Genomic DNA, 16,554 nt, shown 5'->3' on the forward strand with positions numbered 1-16,554 from the left:
TTGGTAAAGGAAAAAAAGAAGATGTAAGGAAAGGTATGAAAATGGACAGGAAGGATGGTAGAGCAAGTAAGACAAAAATAGAAAGGGTGAAGAGGTAAAAGAAAAGGGAAGGAAAAGAAATAAGAGGATGGGTGGATAGAGATGAAGATGGAAAGGATAAGTAGTGGAAGAAGAGATGAGGGATAGAAAGGTGAAGAGGCAGAGGAAGGAAGTGGAAGGAACATTTAAGAGAAAGAAAGAAAAAGACAGGAAGAGTAGAGGTGTAAAGGACAGAGGGTGAGAGAAAAACTAAGTTTAAAGATAAAATGGTGGAAGATGATAGAAGATAAAGGAAAGGAAAAGTGGATGGGTGAAACAGGGGGATTAAGGAGAGAAAGGATAGAGAGAAAGATGAAGGAGCAGGATGGGTAGAGAGTGGAATGGTGTAAGAAACAAGATTAAAGGTAGGAAGCATGGAGATAAGATAGGAAATAAAAGAGAGAAAGGGTGAAGAGGGAAAGAATGAGGAATAAGCATGAAAGGGAAAATAAGAATGAAGGACAGGAAGAGAGGAGATGTTAAGGGTGGAGGATGAAGGAGAGAAAGATGGAAAGGCTTGAGAATCTAAGGATAAGAGATGACGGATAGAAAAAGTGGAGAGGAAATGTTAAAGAATAGTGTAAAGGTAAAGTTAGGAGATGAAGGAGGGGAAGAGTGGATGGGTAAAATGAGAAAGATGAAGGGCAGGAGGAATGGAGAACAAAGAATGAGTTGAAGCAGATGGAAGGTGGAGAGGTGAAAGACGAAAGGATGAAGGATGGGAGAGAGCCCTACCTCCCATCTATGAAGGATAGAAAGGATGGAGAGAAGTTGAAAGAGACAAAAGGTGGATAAGCGAGAGAGGGCGATGGAGAGGAAAGAAGTAAGATCAAGCAGAGGAAGAGTGGAGGGGAAAGGAAGGATGGTGAAAGAAAGGAAGAAGATCCAAGAAGATCTTCCTCCAATCCATGAAGGATAGAAAAGTCAATTAGTTGAGGAGGAAGAGCAAAGGTCATTAGATAAAGGAAGCACGGTGGAAGAAAAGGAAAGAAAGTGATGGTGAGAGGGTGGATGGTAGAAGTAGGAAGGTGAAGAATAGAAATTTTGCAGATGTGAAGGGAGGAAGATGGAAGACAAAATGTGATTAAGAAAATAAAGGGTAAATGAGAAAGATAAATGAAAGATAAAGCAGGTGGAGCTTTAAAGGAAAGAGATGAGGGATAGAAAAGTGGAGAGGTAGAGGAAAGAAGTTGGAAGTAGCATTTAAGGGAAAGAAAGAAAAGGACAGGAAGAGTGGAGGTGAAAAAGGTGGAGGATGAATGAGAGAAAGGGTGGATTGGACAAGGAGATGAAAGATGGAAAGGGTTGAAAAAAGGATAAGAGATGAAGGATACGAAGAAACAAGAGAAAGACCGGAGAGATACAGGAAGAATGATAAAGGACAGGAAGAGTTGAGGGGAGAAGAAGGAAGATGAAAGACAAGAACATAAAGAATGAATTAAAGAGATGATGTTGAGAAATAGAGAAAGGAATATGAAGAAGAAGGAAAAGGAAGGGAAATGAATAAGAAGACAGGGGGAAATGTAAAGGATAGAAGATGACAGAAGAGAGGTGGATGGGAGAGGGAGGAAGATGTAGTGGAAAGGAAGAGAGGAAAGTAAGAAAAATGAAGGAGGAAGAGTGGAGGTGTTAAGGGGTGGAGAATGAAGGAGAGAAAGGGTGGATGGTTAAAGAATAAAGAAAAAGAATAGTGTAAAGGTAAGAGATAAAGGACGGGAAGGTCGGATGGGTAAAACGAGAAAGGTGGAGGACAGGAGGAATGGAAAATAAAGAATGAGGTGAAGATGAATGATGAAAGATGGAAAGGGTTGAGAAGGAAAGGATATGAGATGAAGGAAAGAAACAGTGGAGAGAAAAATGAGGGAGGATGAAGAAAAGGAAGACGTAAAGACGTAAGGTAAAGATAGGAGATAAAAGAGGGGAAGGGTGGATGGGTAAAACAAGTGAAAAAAATGGAGAGGAGGAATGTAGAATAAAGGATAGGAGTTAAAGGCCATGGAGGGTAAAAGAAATGAAAGACAAAACATGAAAGGAAAGAGGAACAGTAGATGAGTTATGGAGCAAAATCAAGGTGGACAGGTGATAGAAGGAGATGAAAGGTGGAAAGAATGAACAGGTAAAGAAACAAGAGGAAAGGTAGATGTTTAAAGGGAGGAAGTTGAAGACTGAGGAGAGATAGGTCACAGAGAGAAGAAGAAGGACAGCAAGGGTAGATGAGTGAAGGAGGGAAATGAAGGAGAAGAACAGTATAAGGTAAGCGAACGATGCTTCCCTGCCTGTTGGAGCCAGTCAGACGGTAGCGTTGTTGTCTTTGCCGTCACCGTCTGCCTTCGTCTTCTTTGTGAGGCTTTTTTTCTCCAAGGCAAGCTTCTGAAAAGGTTGTGTCCACCTTTCTGATGCAAGCCCTCTATCTCATCTCTCCTCCTTCTTCAGCTGACAGAAAGTTTGAAGGTGCCTCCACTTCCATTTCTGCAAGCAGCATCACCACCCTGGACTCTCCTATAAATGCCAAAAAGACAGAAATATACAGGAAGTGTTAAAATTAGATCCACCTTGACCAGCAACATTAAAATGCTGCATGTTACATGTATGAGTACTTTTACTTTTCATACTTAAAGTAGCCTATATTTTTCTAATATGACTTACTAATTAATACAGGACTTTTACTTGTACTGGTGTACAGTATTCTTATTTTATTGCAGTATTGCTACTTTTACTTGAGTTAAGGATCAGGAAATACTTCCTCCACAAGTGAATGGACTGAAACACATGTTACTCAAACATGACAATACAATGTTTGTTTCTTCATATTCACACAAAATTCAAAAGTTATGTGAATTAAGATAATAATCAGTGAAGTAAAGATAAATCTAAAGTCTAAATCTAATATTGATTCCTGGCTCTGTATCTCTGTCTTTTTTTTTATTTTTTAACTATTTTATATACTGTTGGGTGGTTTAATGTATTGTACATAATATAATATTTTATATAGTGGAGTAAGAATATAACATTTTCTATTATAATGGAGTGGAAGTATAAAGTAGCATAAAATAGAGATGCTGAAGTACAGTACTTCACTACAGTACTTCAGTGTGTGATCTCCACCACTGAACTCATCTAGCAAACTAAAACATATGTTTAGTCCACTGCATTTCATGAATAACCTACTAAAATCTTCCATAGATTTATAGTTTATGTAACATTATTGCATTTTGTGTGTGTGTGTTTTTTATTTAAATACTGCAAACAGTAACACCACACCACCACACCTTTTCCTGTCAGTGGTGAATGTTGGGAAATCTAGATCAATTACAGTGCAATTTTTATACGGTTGAGATGAAAGAATATACATGTGAAATAAGATAATAATAGAAAATAAGTAGGAATAGAAATAAGATGAGTAAATTACATGATTTAAACTAATATGAATTAGGCTTTTCACACAAACATTGGTGGTTACGCAGTATACTTTCAGTCAATGGGTCAACAGCAGCAGAAAAAGAGGATCTGTTTTAGGATCCTGAGATTCAATTAAATGTCACAGTGCACACAATAAACATATGTCACAAACTGGAGAGAAACCCTGTTTCAATCATGAAATCAATCCTGTATTTAATGCATATCAATTAAAATATGCAATGAAGTGTATTTTGGGGTATTTGGGGGTTGGTTGGGAGCAGATTCTTACACAGACTGACATTATTTTTTTAAGTGAGGCATTAACTTTAGTTATCAAACTGTATGAAAATCTAATTGCTTTCCAGAAAAAGACAACATTTAATTAATTTGTTGAAACCTGAGGCAAATACAAAGACATGAGAGAAAAAGTAAGCTGTCCCAGATAAGTGCAATCCTAAATTACAGTCAATGTTTGCCTAAAGGTTTGCCATCTTCAAATGAGAAAATCTTACCATGCTTCTCCCGCTGTGTCTACTCTCCATGTGTATCAACCGAACAAAGATCCCATCGAATATGAAGAAACAGATGACTGAAGATTTGAAGATATATTCCCACTGAAAAAAACTGCCTTTCCTGTTCAAGATCTGAGTGAGACTGAGTGGACAGTGTAGAATTTTTACATTATGATAATGTGCTGGTAGATCTAGAATTCGCATATATTAGAATGCTCATTATGATATTCTAGTGACACACATTCCGTCTCACAGCACAGAAAATGCTGCTTTTAAAACATTTTACTGTCAGAAAACAAATAAAACTCTTATTGTGCTGCTGTTTGAAGCAGAAGTGGGAACATGACATTGTTGAACAAGTCACAAGTAGTCAAGTCTTGACTCTAAAGTCGAGACAGACATGTTCAAGCCCCAGAAAACAAAAGCCACATAATGAGCTCATGTGTTTGTGTGACATTTTAGGCTCAAGACACATTTCTGTCCAGTCTGTTTGACTGCAACATGCATAAAAATGCTTCTTTTTACATAAAATCATTAAAAAAAAATCTTTATATTATCATTTGACATTTTTCTCTGTTGCTGGTTGTCATTTTTGGTTTGTGTACACAAAAACTTTGTAATTTGAGAAAATTAAGACTATGCACAGTAAACTATTTTTAGTTGAAACACCAAACTATTGCTGACACACTGCATAACTTTCAAATGCACTATAATACACTCTAGTCTTCTTGCTTATGGGCAGTAATTTTGACAAAACAATGATGTACATAAGATTATTATCAACTATCCTGAATAAAAGACTCAGGCTGTTTGTTCTACAGTTCATCATTTTACACTCATGCAGTCCACGTTGTTATGTTTGCATAAAGCATCACCTGAAAGCCACTGTATTGTGTTTATATTTGACATTTTGGATGCTGTAGACGTGATTCTTGGCCAAACCTAAGTATTGTTTGTGTAAGCAACGTGGGTGTGAGTGAGGGAATAAATCAGTCCAATACGTTCTGGGTTCTCCTCATAACTTTAGTCACCTTCAACAAACACAGCTCAGTCCAGTCATCACACACTTCTCATTCTCTTTCTCCCCTTCTCTCCCCTCAAAACTCTACCCACTGTCTGTACAGCACCACCAAGCGGCTGACACTACAATATCACCCAAACACTGCATCACTAAACATATGCAAACAGGCAATGTTCAACAAAACACAGTAAACTGATGTTTAACCTTACGTTTACACAACTTTTGCCCATAAGACACAACTTCACTCTTACACATCGTCCCCCCCTTACGCAAGAAGCGTCCTCGCTTCCAAATAGGTGTAATGAAATTGTCACTACTTTATGCTTAACAACAATATAAACAGATGACGTTGGCAAAACAACAACAAAGAACAGTGGAACAGGATACATTTTTTTTCCTTGTGTTTGCCTATAACATCTCAGTGTTTTGTTTTTTTTTACTTGTACTTCTCAATCAAGCATATGACACAGACCACAGTTCATTCAACAGTCCTGTAACGCACTGGGGGACGTACACAACGACCTGACTTAGTCCTTACTCCTGTGAAAGGCTGAACTGCCGGAGACAGTTCACTGGAATGTCCTGTGGCAACATTGTCTCCCACCTGTGTTGTGGTGCTAGTAGCACTCTGGGGCAGAGGGCAAACATTTGTCTGATCCCTAGGCGCAGTCACAGAGCACCCGGGCTTATTTGGGTGCCTGTATACATAAGGTCTGGAGCCTGAGAGTGCAGTGAGCAGTGGGGGACCTGGGCCGTTTGCTGGTACAGTCAGTTCTGAAGGTGAGGGTGGAACTGGATGTCTGTCAGCTGACCAGGCTGAACGATAAGGTTTCAGGCGATTGTAGCGAATGACCTTAGGTTTAGCTCTAGGGTCCCGTTGATCCAGAAGTTCATAGTCTACTCCAATGTCACCTGTGCCTGAGTCAAGCCGTCGTAGAACTTTAAAAGGGCCGGTCCACTTAGGTGACAGTTTTTGTCTAGCAAGGGCAGGAAGGTCAACCCACACTAAGTCACCTGGCTCATAGGCTGTGTGTTTCATCCGACGATCATAGTAGTGCTTTTGTTGAGCACCTGCTGCCTCAATGTTATGTGCAACAGAATGATGGTTTCAGTAATACCGAATTGGCATATTCACTTGGAGTACCTGGTGTGGCGTTTGAAAGTCCTGGTGAGTCTCCAAGGAGGAGATCTGCAGGCAGGTGGGCCACTCTGCCATGGGCCAGGAAGAAAGGAGTGCGTTTTGTGGAGGAGTGAACAGTCGTGTTGTATGCAAATTCAACTTGCCGTAGATGGTCATCCCATTCACCTCCTCTGGTATACAGATATTTTGCTAACTGGTCCTTGATGGTCCTGTTTGTTCGTTCCACCATGCCATCTGACATAGCATGATAAGGTGATGTCCTTGTTTTATGTATTCCCAGACGGTTGCACAGTTCTTTGACAAGATCTGAGTTGAACTGACGGCCTTGGTCAGTGTGCAAACTTTGAGGCACACCATGGTGGCTAATATAATCTTCAAACAAACATTTAGCCACAGTGGTTGCCCGTTGATCAGGAAGTGCATACAAGTTGAGGTACTTAGTAAAATAGTCCATTACAACAAGTACATACCGATTACCACGGTGTGAGTGGCAGTTCCGTCAGGTCTGCTGCAATTTTCTCAAAAGGCCTGGATGTGATTATGTTTTGCATAGGGGCCTGTTGGTGTGGTGTCTGTGGTTGCCGTGCTTCACAGGCTGTGCATTCAAGACACCACTGAGTTATGTCACGTGTCATGTGAGGCCAAAAGCATCTGATCTGTGCCCCTTGTAATGTTTTTTGTGAACTGAAGTGTCCCAAGAGTGAATGTCCATGTAAAGTTTGAAACACTTCCTTCTGCAAGTTACTAGGAACTACAATCTGTAAAACAGGGTCACCTGGTGGAGGTCTGACTTTGCGACACAAAAGACCATCAACAAGGGTGAGTTTAGGAAACTCTCTCCAGTACTGTCTCATTTCAGGTGAGGTTGCTTTAATGTTTGAGAATGGTGGCCTATGGTCAGTCAACACCCAGCTCCTGACTATTTGCAACTCAGGATCAGCTTTTTGAGCTTGGAGGAAATACTGCCTGTCAATATTCAGGAGTGAACTGTCCACCGTTACAGCTGCAGTATCTGGTGAAGCAGACTGCACGAGTGATATTAAATCCATAGCAGTCGAAGCAGTGGGTAAAGTCTCTGAGCAGGGTGCCAGCTCAGTGGCTGGAGTGCACATGGATGACTCTATTGGGTCTGTTTGAGTGTGAATGGAAACACACCTCACCTGATTGGCTGTAACCATAGGGGTGGTGCCTTCAGCTGTGAAGGGACGACGGGACATAGAGTCAGCATTGGCGTGTTTTGTACCTTGTCTACAACTAGCAGGTGCCAGGTCACTCTTCCTGAGTAGGGGCAGGACATCATCACCCAGATAGCACAGTCCTCTCCCCATATCCAGAATCACACAGTGAGGTTTGAGAAAGTCAAAACCTAATATAAAGCCTTGACTGACATTTCTGATGACTTGCACTTCATGTTGCAGAGTTTGAGACCCTAGTTTAAAGGTGATGTCTATCATACCCAATGTATCCAAAGTTTGGCCAGTCACTGCTTGTGACATGATAAACTTCTTTTTAATGGGTCTTTTTGCTAGGGAAGGAAGTGACATTTTGGTTTCCTCACTGATGAACGAAATAGTGGAACCGGTATCTAGCATGATGTGCGTATTAGTGCACTCAACAATTCCACTTACATAGGAGGTGAAGTCTTTACTTACAGTGGCTTCAATGTTCACGCTTTCAGTCAGGGGGATTGTCATATCTGTAGTACCACTAGGGGTTGGTGGTGTACTGATGCAGTCTGTTATTTCAGTGAGGCAGATGTCTGGGGCTTCCAGAGAAGTAGCTGATGAACACCCCGCATCATCAGCTAACGGCCGTTTCCCTGTGGAAATCTGCCATGATCTTTGTAACCACTCTTAGTGGGATACTGACTGTCCCAGTCCTTTGGTTGTCGTGTTTGGCCTTGGTCCCCATACTCTTGGAATGAAACATGCTTGGCATAGGGACTCGGGCTTCGGCGGTGAGAGTCATAGTAGGGTCTACTGGGAGAGGGTTGCCTCCCTCTCTTTTCCTCATAAGGGCTAAAGGCATGGTCTGAGTAGTGAGTATCTCTGTAAGGTTGTCGGTACCTGTCAGGCTCCCTGCGGGTGTGATCTTGATGGTGGCGAGTCCTCTGAGGAGAATAGTGTTCTGGGGAATGATTGGAACGTGAGTATCTGGAGGGGGAATGTCTGTAGCCTGAGCTCCATCTATTTGCATCCCTATCTGGGCTTCTCCCATAAGGTGAGGGAGATCTTTGAGGACGCACATGCATGTGCCTGTCACGGTGGTGCTCCCTGCTTCGCTCATCCAGCTTCAGTCTCAGTGCATCCATATTCTTACTTAAGTCTTTAACAGTAGCAGTGAGGTTCTGAACTGTTTTCCCGAGTTCAATGTCATTTTCACGTACTGAATTTACTGACTGCATTGTGCCAATATCTCTGATGGTAACATTTGGTGAGGACACTGGCATTACCGATCTAGCTGCTTGGCGAGCCCGTTCAGCTTGGGAGGCGACTTGAAAAGCCTCAGTGAAAGTTTTCACCCCTTTTTCATGACATTTGACTTGAAGTTCCTGATCCAGACCAACAATGAAGCGAGACATTTTCATATACTCGGAAGCATTGTGCTCAAAATCTGGGAAAGCTTCTTTGACAAGCCTGCATACGTCTGCAGCATAAACTTCCATTGCTTCATTAAGTAGTCTATGCCGGGCATTAGGGAATGTCTGAAATGATGCAATTACATCCTTTTGGCCAAAAGCTGTCTGCAAGTGCTTCTTTGCTTCAGTATAAGAGTCCTGAGTTTCCCGGGGCAGATTATCCCATACAATGAACAGTTCTGGTGGTAGTCTAGTGGGTAACTCAGCTGCTAATACTGTATTCATGTCCACACCGCTGTCCTTGTAACGGGTCTCTTGAATTACCTCATAGCGGCGAGCCCATAGTTGAAAAGACTCACGGCCATCGTTGTGAAATGGTGGCGGTAAGGGAATGCCCCTGGGCGCTCCCTGTGTTCTGCTAGATGGAGGCACACCTTGCGCTGAGGCCCCCCTCGTGCTTGTGCTGGCTCGCTGCTCACCGGTGGAAAATGCTTCCTCGTCAGACATGATGAGTTTCCTTCGTCTCTTTTATTATTTTTTTCTTTAGCCCTCGGACGGAGTTAGATGACCGAAACACGGTTTCTAAACTCACTTGAAGCTAACAAAACAAAAAAAAACGGACTTGGTAACGACTAGCTGACTAACTGTACTGAAAGCTAAAGCTAAGCTAGCGGTTAGCGTAGCTATCGTTAGCCTATAGCTTTAGGGACTCAAAAAGTTGAGCAGAATCCCAAAGGACTATATTCCACAGAAGGAAATCCCACCGCTGCCACTAGTGTAAGCGACGTGGGTGTGAGTGAGGGAATCAATCAGTCCAATACGTTCTGGGTTCTCCTCATAACTTTAGTCACCTTCAACAAACACAGCTCAGTCCAGTCATCACACACTTCTCATTCTCTTTCTCCCCTTCTCTCCCCTCAAAACTCTACCCACTGTCTGAACAGCGCCGCCAAGCGGCTGACACTACAATATCACCCAAACACTGCATCACTAAACATATGCAAACAGGCAATGTTCAACAAAACACAGTAAACTGATGTTTAACCTTACGTTTACACAACTTTTGCCCATAAGACACAACTTCACTCTTACATTTGTATAAATCTGCTGTATTACATGCCATCAGGAATTTAGAAACTACTGGGATATAAATTCAATCAAATTCATGTTTGTTATACAATAAACAAATAAGGAGTTCATAGAAAAGTGTCAATAATTATTCAAATGAAATGTCTCTGTAATCCTTTAGAGCAAGAAATAGTCACAAAAACAGAGAAAAGCATAAGGCACTGTGGAATAAAAATGGATTCTATCATAATCATTAAAAGTAGTACAGAAAACAATGTAGATATGCCAATATGATTATTTATTGTAGAATCAAATAATCATCATTTTTTATAATTTTTGTGTTCATTCTCCCTGTTGGTCACACTGCCCTAAAAGAGAAAAAGAATAACATTAAATATATGAAAATACAATCAACATTTAATAGAAATATCTGGTAAAGCGTCTGGCGGTTTGACTAATTTGAATAATTGACATTATTGACCGATCGATTGACCGAACACAGAATTACAGATGAGCGAAACTTACAAGAAATCCTTTCATTCTGTAGATTTTGGCGAAAGGCGATTCCTCAACACAACCCAAAACACTGCAAGGTGTGTCCACATGTGGAAACCCCTCAACTACCTGAAGGGGGGGGGAACATAACCATGAATATGTAGAGAATAAAATGCTGAACATGAAGTGTGAGGAGCCATGCTTACATTGTCCAGTGTGTCTGAAAGGCTGTCCAGTTCCCTTTTCCCTCCTGGGCTCAGTCCATATGACCAGTGCTGACAGCAGACCTGTGGCACCACTGAGCCCAGAAGCAGCAACCACAGTGCCAGGGTTTGCATAGCCATTCTGAGGAGGAAAAAAGCTTTATATTACACATATAAGCAGGTCAGTAATCTTCTTATTTTTCCTAATCTAACCCCAAATACTGTCATAGTCCTCAGTTTTAGATTACACATGCCCAGATTTATGCATCACATCAGTGAAGTTTTTACCTTCTGTGCATAAGGCAAGCTGCTTTTCTGATTTGTTCTTGGCTGCTGTCCTTTGTGGAAGCCGATGCTGCTGCTGCTGAGCATTTTCCAAGGTTTATATGCTGCTTCCTTTCGTGTCAAAAGCCCAACACTTCACTGCAGGGGGTCACAAAGTGGGATTAAGCAACATTTACTGGTAACCCGCAGAGCTATTAAAAAGATTACAGTGTGTGATTTTTGTCCTTCCACAAAAAGAACAAGTGTTCATCATCAGACCAGCTTTGTGTATGGCCGTGAAGTACCTCCAGTCGTTTTCCAATACTTGCTGATAAACCAAAGATTCACAAATTAATGACAGAGAAAAAGACGAGGTGATAAAGACTTACTCTTCTTCATAGCAGTTTATTTATAACAGTCATTTATGGAAATATATTTCCACGGTCGAGTGCAATAATCATACTCAGGGAGAACTACACCGCCCCCTGTCTCAAACAAAAAAAAAAAAAACAACCTCTGCCCCATATTGCATTCAGAGAGATGTATTAAAATAAATAACCATAGCTCTTTGTGATTTTCACACTCATTGTGAAATACACAACATGATTGCCTTCATCATTCATTCTCACAGGCTGGGTACCTACGATTGAACTGAGTGAATAGTATTGCATCGGAGCAGCTTTGAGCTACAGCTAAAGAAACTTCACCAGTCAAAGGCGAGGATAGCTCTTCACACATGCAAACAGACAATGTCCAGTAAGAACTGAAGTGAGATTGTTCCTTAACAAAACATCTGCCCAATCTATTAATAGTGATTTTTTTTTTTTTGGAAGCACTGGATTTGATTTACATAAGATAACAAGCATTAAACATTTTTGGTGAAAAGATATAACATGTTACAAATCAAATATATACTTGTGCAAATACGTTCAAAAGCATGATTAAGTGATATACGTCATGTAAATGGAACATGTTTTCAGGCAAGTCCACAACATGTGAACACGGCCTTCTGTTAAAGCACACCAAGTTGGATTATTTTTTCACAATGGGATATGAGGAGTAATGAATGTCGTACATAAACATTACAATAAGTAGTGACCACAGTCAAACGCATGCAACTGTGGATCTCTCACACACCGGATTACAAAAAAAACAAAACAAAAGAGGTAGATTCACAGAGCGCAAAACGAGGGAGAGCTTTTTAAGAACACAATATTCAAAAGTAGGAAAAGAGAAACCTCACAGCTGTAAATCATGTATTGCATACCCAAGCTGTGTTTGAAAACTAGCCTGTCGCATAGTTTTATGGTGCATTAACAGCACGTCTGGCCTTTGAGACTGTGCTGTTGTATGGCTTTGGCTTGCATTGCTTCCTTTATAGTGTGTTGTATCCAGCAAAAGTAAGTTACATACTTAAAGAGGAACGTACAGCGTGACAGTTATTGGTAAATGACCCCTTCAGTTTCTGCTACAGCAGCATTCAGTGAAGCTCAGTACTCTGAACTTTACTGCAAAAGTCTGGTTTTTGACTCCCATTAACATGTCAAGTAATATGAAATGAATATAAGTTATGCAAAAACATTAAATGAGTATAGTCGTTGGATCGCATCCAGACACATCTACATACACTAGGAACATTATTTTGTTTTGGTGATATATGTAGCTGAACATTTTAAAACATCCTACCATACAAACATACATGGACAACCCTGGATAAATTCTAGTGCAAGATATTTAAAGCTAATGTAACATAGGTGGAATGCCAGGGATGTGCATACAACTACCTGTGCTGTACACAGGTATAGAGAGATTGATAGTAGGGGGATATACTGTAAGAGGAACTGAGTAATAAAGAAGCCATCTGTGTCCAGACCGGACTTGTAGGCGTGTAACCGAGTTATCTGTCACTCTGGGACATGTGCAGCGGGGTCAGCATCTCTTCAAAAATGGCTCCTTTCACGTTGGATCCTCTCAGGTTTGCTTCTTGTAGATCACAGCCAGACAGGTCGCAGTTCTGCAAAGACGCAGCAGGGACGTAACAGTAAGACAGGAAGATTACATGAACTGGTGAAAAGCTTGTAATGTAAGTAGAGAACTGTAATGTATTATGAATGTCGTACAAAAGCCTGTTGAAAAATGTTCACACACTTGCTGGCAATTTCATACAAGTGTCATGGTGAAGTCCTGTTGCCTTATGAAAGCTTTCAGTTGCTTGTGTAAAGCTTGACATTAAGGGTTAAAATGTCAATGTTATTTTATCAAAAAAAGAATGAATGTCATTTGTTTCATAACAAACAGTTAACATTTAGTTCAAAAAGTTTTTTCTTCAAGAAAAAATGGTTTGGCAGAAAATTAAAGGAATAGTTCAACATTTTGGGGAATACACTTCGTCACAGACAACTTAAGGCACAAAAGCAATTGAATTCCCATACAAATATAAAGACCAACTTCATTGTACTCATATTAATTGGTTATTTACTTATTCAACTCTATGCAACTTTAGCTTAAATTTTGGGGATCCTGCTACTGGGCTATCAGTAGGGAAATTGTTTGGGGAAAAAAAAAAAGAGGGATTCAGTTCAGGCTGACTATTATGTTCAGAGTCAAGTAATCTATCAATTATTTTTACAATTGTTTAGTCTACAAAATGTCAGAAAATAGTGAAAAATGCACAGCACAAGTTCCCCAGAGCCCATGTTTGCACATTGCTCGTTTTTTTCCAAACAGTCCAATCCCCCCAAAAAACTCTTCAACTTACACTGATATAAAACAAAGGAAAGCTTAATGTGTGAAGGGCTGGAAACAGAGAATGTTTGGTATTATTTCTTAAGAAATTACTATAACAATTGATTTATCATCAAAATACTTGCAGATGAATTTTCTTTCAGTGGTGTAGTGGATTCATCTTAAAAACATCTGTAGGACAATTATTCAGATCTGCTTTGTTGCCCCATGATAAATACTAACTGTCATCTGCGTCAACATGTCTGTTTAAATGAACATTTTTAGAGATAATCCCTTCCGATAGCCTTGACTTAAATGTAAAGGATAGAAGATGATGGAGAAGAGAGGTGGATGGGAGAGGGAGGAAGAAGGAAGAGAATTTTTTTTTGAATTTTTAAAACACCTTTATTTATCTAGTCATCAGATCAACAAGCATTAAAAAACAACACCAGATTCAGCCCAGCATGCGTCCAAAGCAGAGCTCCTCCTCATCAATGGAGCACAGAACATTTTTATAACACCACACAGAGACAAAACAGTCCAGATCATTCATCAACCTGTAATAGTTGTGATCAATTTTCAGTCTGCTTGTTATCATTCTGATCAGTATGGTGATAACATCAAAGTCCAAAGAACCATTTATCTTGTTCTTTCTGCTGATATAAATGGCCATCTTAGCTTGGCCCAACAGAAAGTTGAACAACTTTCACGCACTTATCACGAGTCCTCCTCGAGAGGTAAAGGAAAGGGAGGAAAATTACAGATACAGTTGAAAGAAGGTAAAGGAAAGAAAGGATGACAGGAAGACAGAAGAGAGGTGGATGGGAGAGGGAGGAAGAGGGAGGAGAGGAAAAGTTGATGAGAGACAGGGAGATGAAGAAATGAAGGAAAATTAAGGACAGGAAAGTAGATCAATAAACAGAAAAACAGTAAAGACAGAAGATTAAGGAGGGGAAGGATGGACGGGTAAAACAAGAAAGATGAAATAGAGGAGGAATGTAGAATAAAAGGATAGAAAAGGAAGAAAATGAATAAGAGGACAGGGGGAAATGTGAAGGATAGAAGATGATGGAGAAGAGAGGTGGATGGGAGAGGGAAGGAAGAGAGGAAAAGTTGATGAGAGACAGGGAGATGAAGAAATGAAGGAAAAGGGACAGGAAGGTGGAGATGTAAATAAAAAAGAAGGGTGGATGTTAAATGAAAGAAGATTATAAAAAATCCCTTCCATTCATGAAGAACTGAAAGGATGAAGAGGTAAAGGAACAAAAGATGTAAGGAAAGAAAGGAAAATGGACAGGAAGGATGGTAGGGTAAGGAAGAGAAAAATAGAGAAGGTGGAGAGGTAAAAGAAAAAAAGGAAAAAGAAAGGAGAGGGTGGGTGGATGGATGGCAAAGGAAGAAGAAAGGAAAATCAAGTGAAGGAGGATGGGAGAGAGCCCTACCTCCCAACCATGAAGGAAAAATGATGGAGATGAAGATGGAAAGGAAAAGTAGTGGAAGAAGAGATGATGGATAGAAAGGTACAGAGGAAGGAAGTGGAAGGAACATTTAAGAGAAAGAAAGAAAAAGACCGTAAGAGTAGAGGTGTAAAGGAGAGAGGGTGAGAGAAAAACTAAGTTTAAAGATAAAACGGTGGAAGATGATAGAATATAAAGGAAAGGAAAAGTGGATGGGTGAAACAGAGGGATTAAGGAGAGAAAATAGAGAGGAAGATGAAGGAGCAGGATAGGTAGAGGGTGGAATGGTGTAAGAAACAAGATTAAAGATAAGAAGCATGGAGATGTAAAAGATAGGAAATAAGAGACAAAGGGTGAAGAGTGAAAGGAAGGAATGTGGAGGATGGAAGGAGTATGAAAGGAAAAGTAAGAAGAATGAAGGAGAGAAAGAGTGGAGGTGTTAAGGGTGGAGGATGAAGGATAGAAAAAGTGGAGGAAAATGAAGGAAGACAGGGTGGATGGTTCAAGAATCAAGAAAAAAAATAGTGTAAAAGTAAGAGATAAAGGACAGGAGGAATGGAAAATAAAGAATGAGTTGGAGGAGATGGAGGGTGGAGAGGTGAAAGAGTAGATGAGTTAGGGAGTAAGATGAGATGGAGAGAGTGAGTAACAAGATTAAAGATAAGAAGCATGGAGATGTAAAGGACAAGAAATGAGAGAAAGGGTGAAGAGGGAAAGGAAATAATGAGGATGGAAGGAGTATGAAAGGGAAAGTAAGAAGAATGAAGGAGAGAAAGAGAGGAGGTGTTCAGGATGGAGGATGAAGGAGAGAAAGGGTGGATCGGAGATGAAAGATGGAAAGGGTTGAGAATCATAGAATAAGAGATGAAGGATAGAAAAAGTGGAGAGGAAAATGAAGGAAGATGGGATGGGAGAGGTAGGAAGAAGACAGACAGGAACATGAAGGATTTAAAGGATAGAGGGGAAAGAAGAAAGATGAAGCTTGGGAGAGGGGAGAGGGAGGAAGATTGAGGAAAGAAAAAGTTGACAGGAGAAAGGGAGATGAGAGGAAGGGTGGAAAGGAAATAAGGAGAATTAGGGACAGAAAGGAGGGATGGTTAAAGGAAGATAAAAAATCCTCTTATCCATGAATGATAGAAAGGTTAGAGGGGGAAAAGAAAAAACAATGGATGGATAGCAGAGGAAGGAAGGAAGAAGAAAGAAAGGAAAATCAAGTGAAGAAGGATGAGAGAGAACCCTACTTCCCATCCATGAAGGATAGAAAGGCTGAGAGAAAAACTAAGGAAGTTTAAAGATACAAACAGTAGAAGATGATAGAATATGAAGGAAAGGAAAAGTAGATGGGTGAAACAGAGGGATTAAGGAGAGAAAGGATAGAGAGGAAGATGAAGGAGCAGGATAGGTAAAGGGTGGAAAGGTATAGGAAACAAGATTAAAAGAAGCATGGAGATGTAAAGGACAAGAAATAAAAGAAAGGGTGAAGAGTGAAAGGAAATAATGTGGAGGATGAAAGGAGTATGAAAGGGAATGTAAGAAGAATGAAGGACAGGAAGAGTGGAGGTGTTAAGGGTGGAGGATGAAGGAGAGAAATTGGAGAAGGAGATGAAAGATGGA

At 40.4% G+C, this 16,554-nt stretch overlaps 1 protein-coding gene across 1 annotated transcript; it reads right to left on the reverse strand.

Moving 5' to 3' along the window:
- Window positions 1-9,790: 9,790 nt before the first annotated feature.
- Window positions 9,791-12,576, reverse strand: LOC122970477 (progonadoliberin-1-like). Its single transcript, XM_044336625.1, has 4 exons — window positions 10,784-12,576; window positions 10,499-10,637; window positions 10,323-10,421; window positions 9,791-10,165 (listed from the first exon to the last, which is right to left on the reverse strand). Exons 1-4 carry the CDS (start codon window positions 10,792-10,794, stop codon window positions 10,118-10,120), a joined length of 297 nt encoding a protein of 98 aa, XP_044192560.1. The 5' UTR covers window positions 10,795-12,576; the 3' UTR covers window positions 9,791-10,117.
- Between the last annotated feature and the right edge of the window lie 3,978 nt (window positions 12,577-16,554).

This window comes from Thunnus albacares, chromosome 2 (assembly GCF_914725855.1).
Source record: "Thunnus albacares chromosome 2, fThuAlb1.1, whole genome shotgun sequence".
NCBI lineage: Eukaryota > Metazoa > Chordata > Actinopteri > Scombriformes > Scombridae > Thunnus > Thunnus albacares.

Excerpts from the sequence above, each read along its gene's own strand:
- LOC122970477 (XM_044336625.1), bottom strand. Across the intron at positions 10,422-10,498 it reads TTTCAGACACACTGGACAAT|GTAGTTGAGGGGTTTCCACA; the intron begins GTAAGCATGGCT and ends CCCCCCCTTCAG. Across the intron at positions 10,166-10,322 it reads ACAGAATGAAAGGATTTCTT|GGCAGTGTGACCAACAGGGA; the intron begins GTAAGTTTCGCT and ends TTTCTCTTTTAG.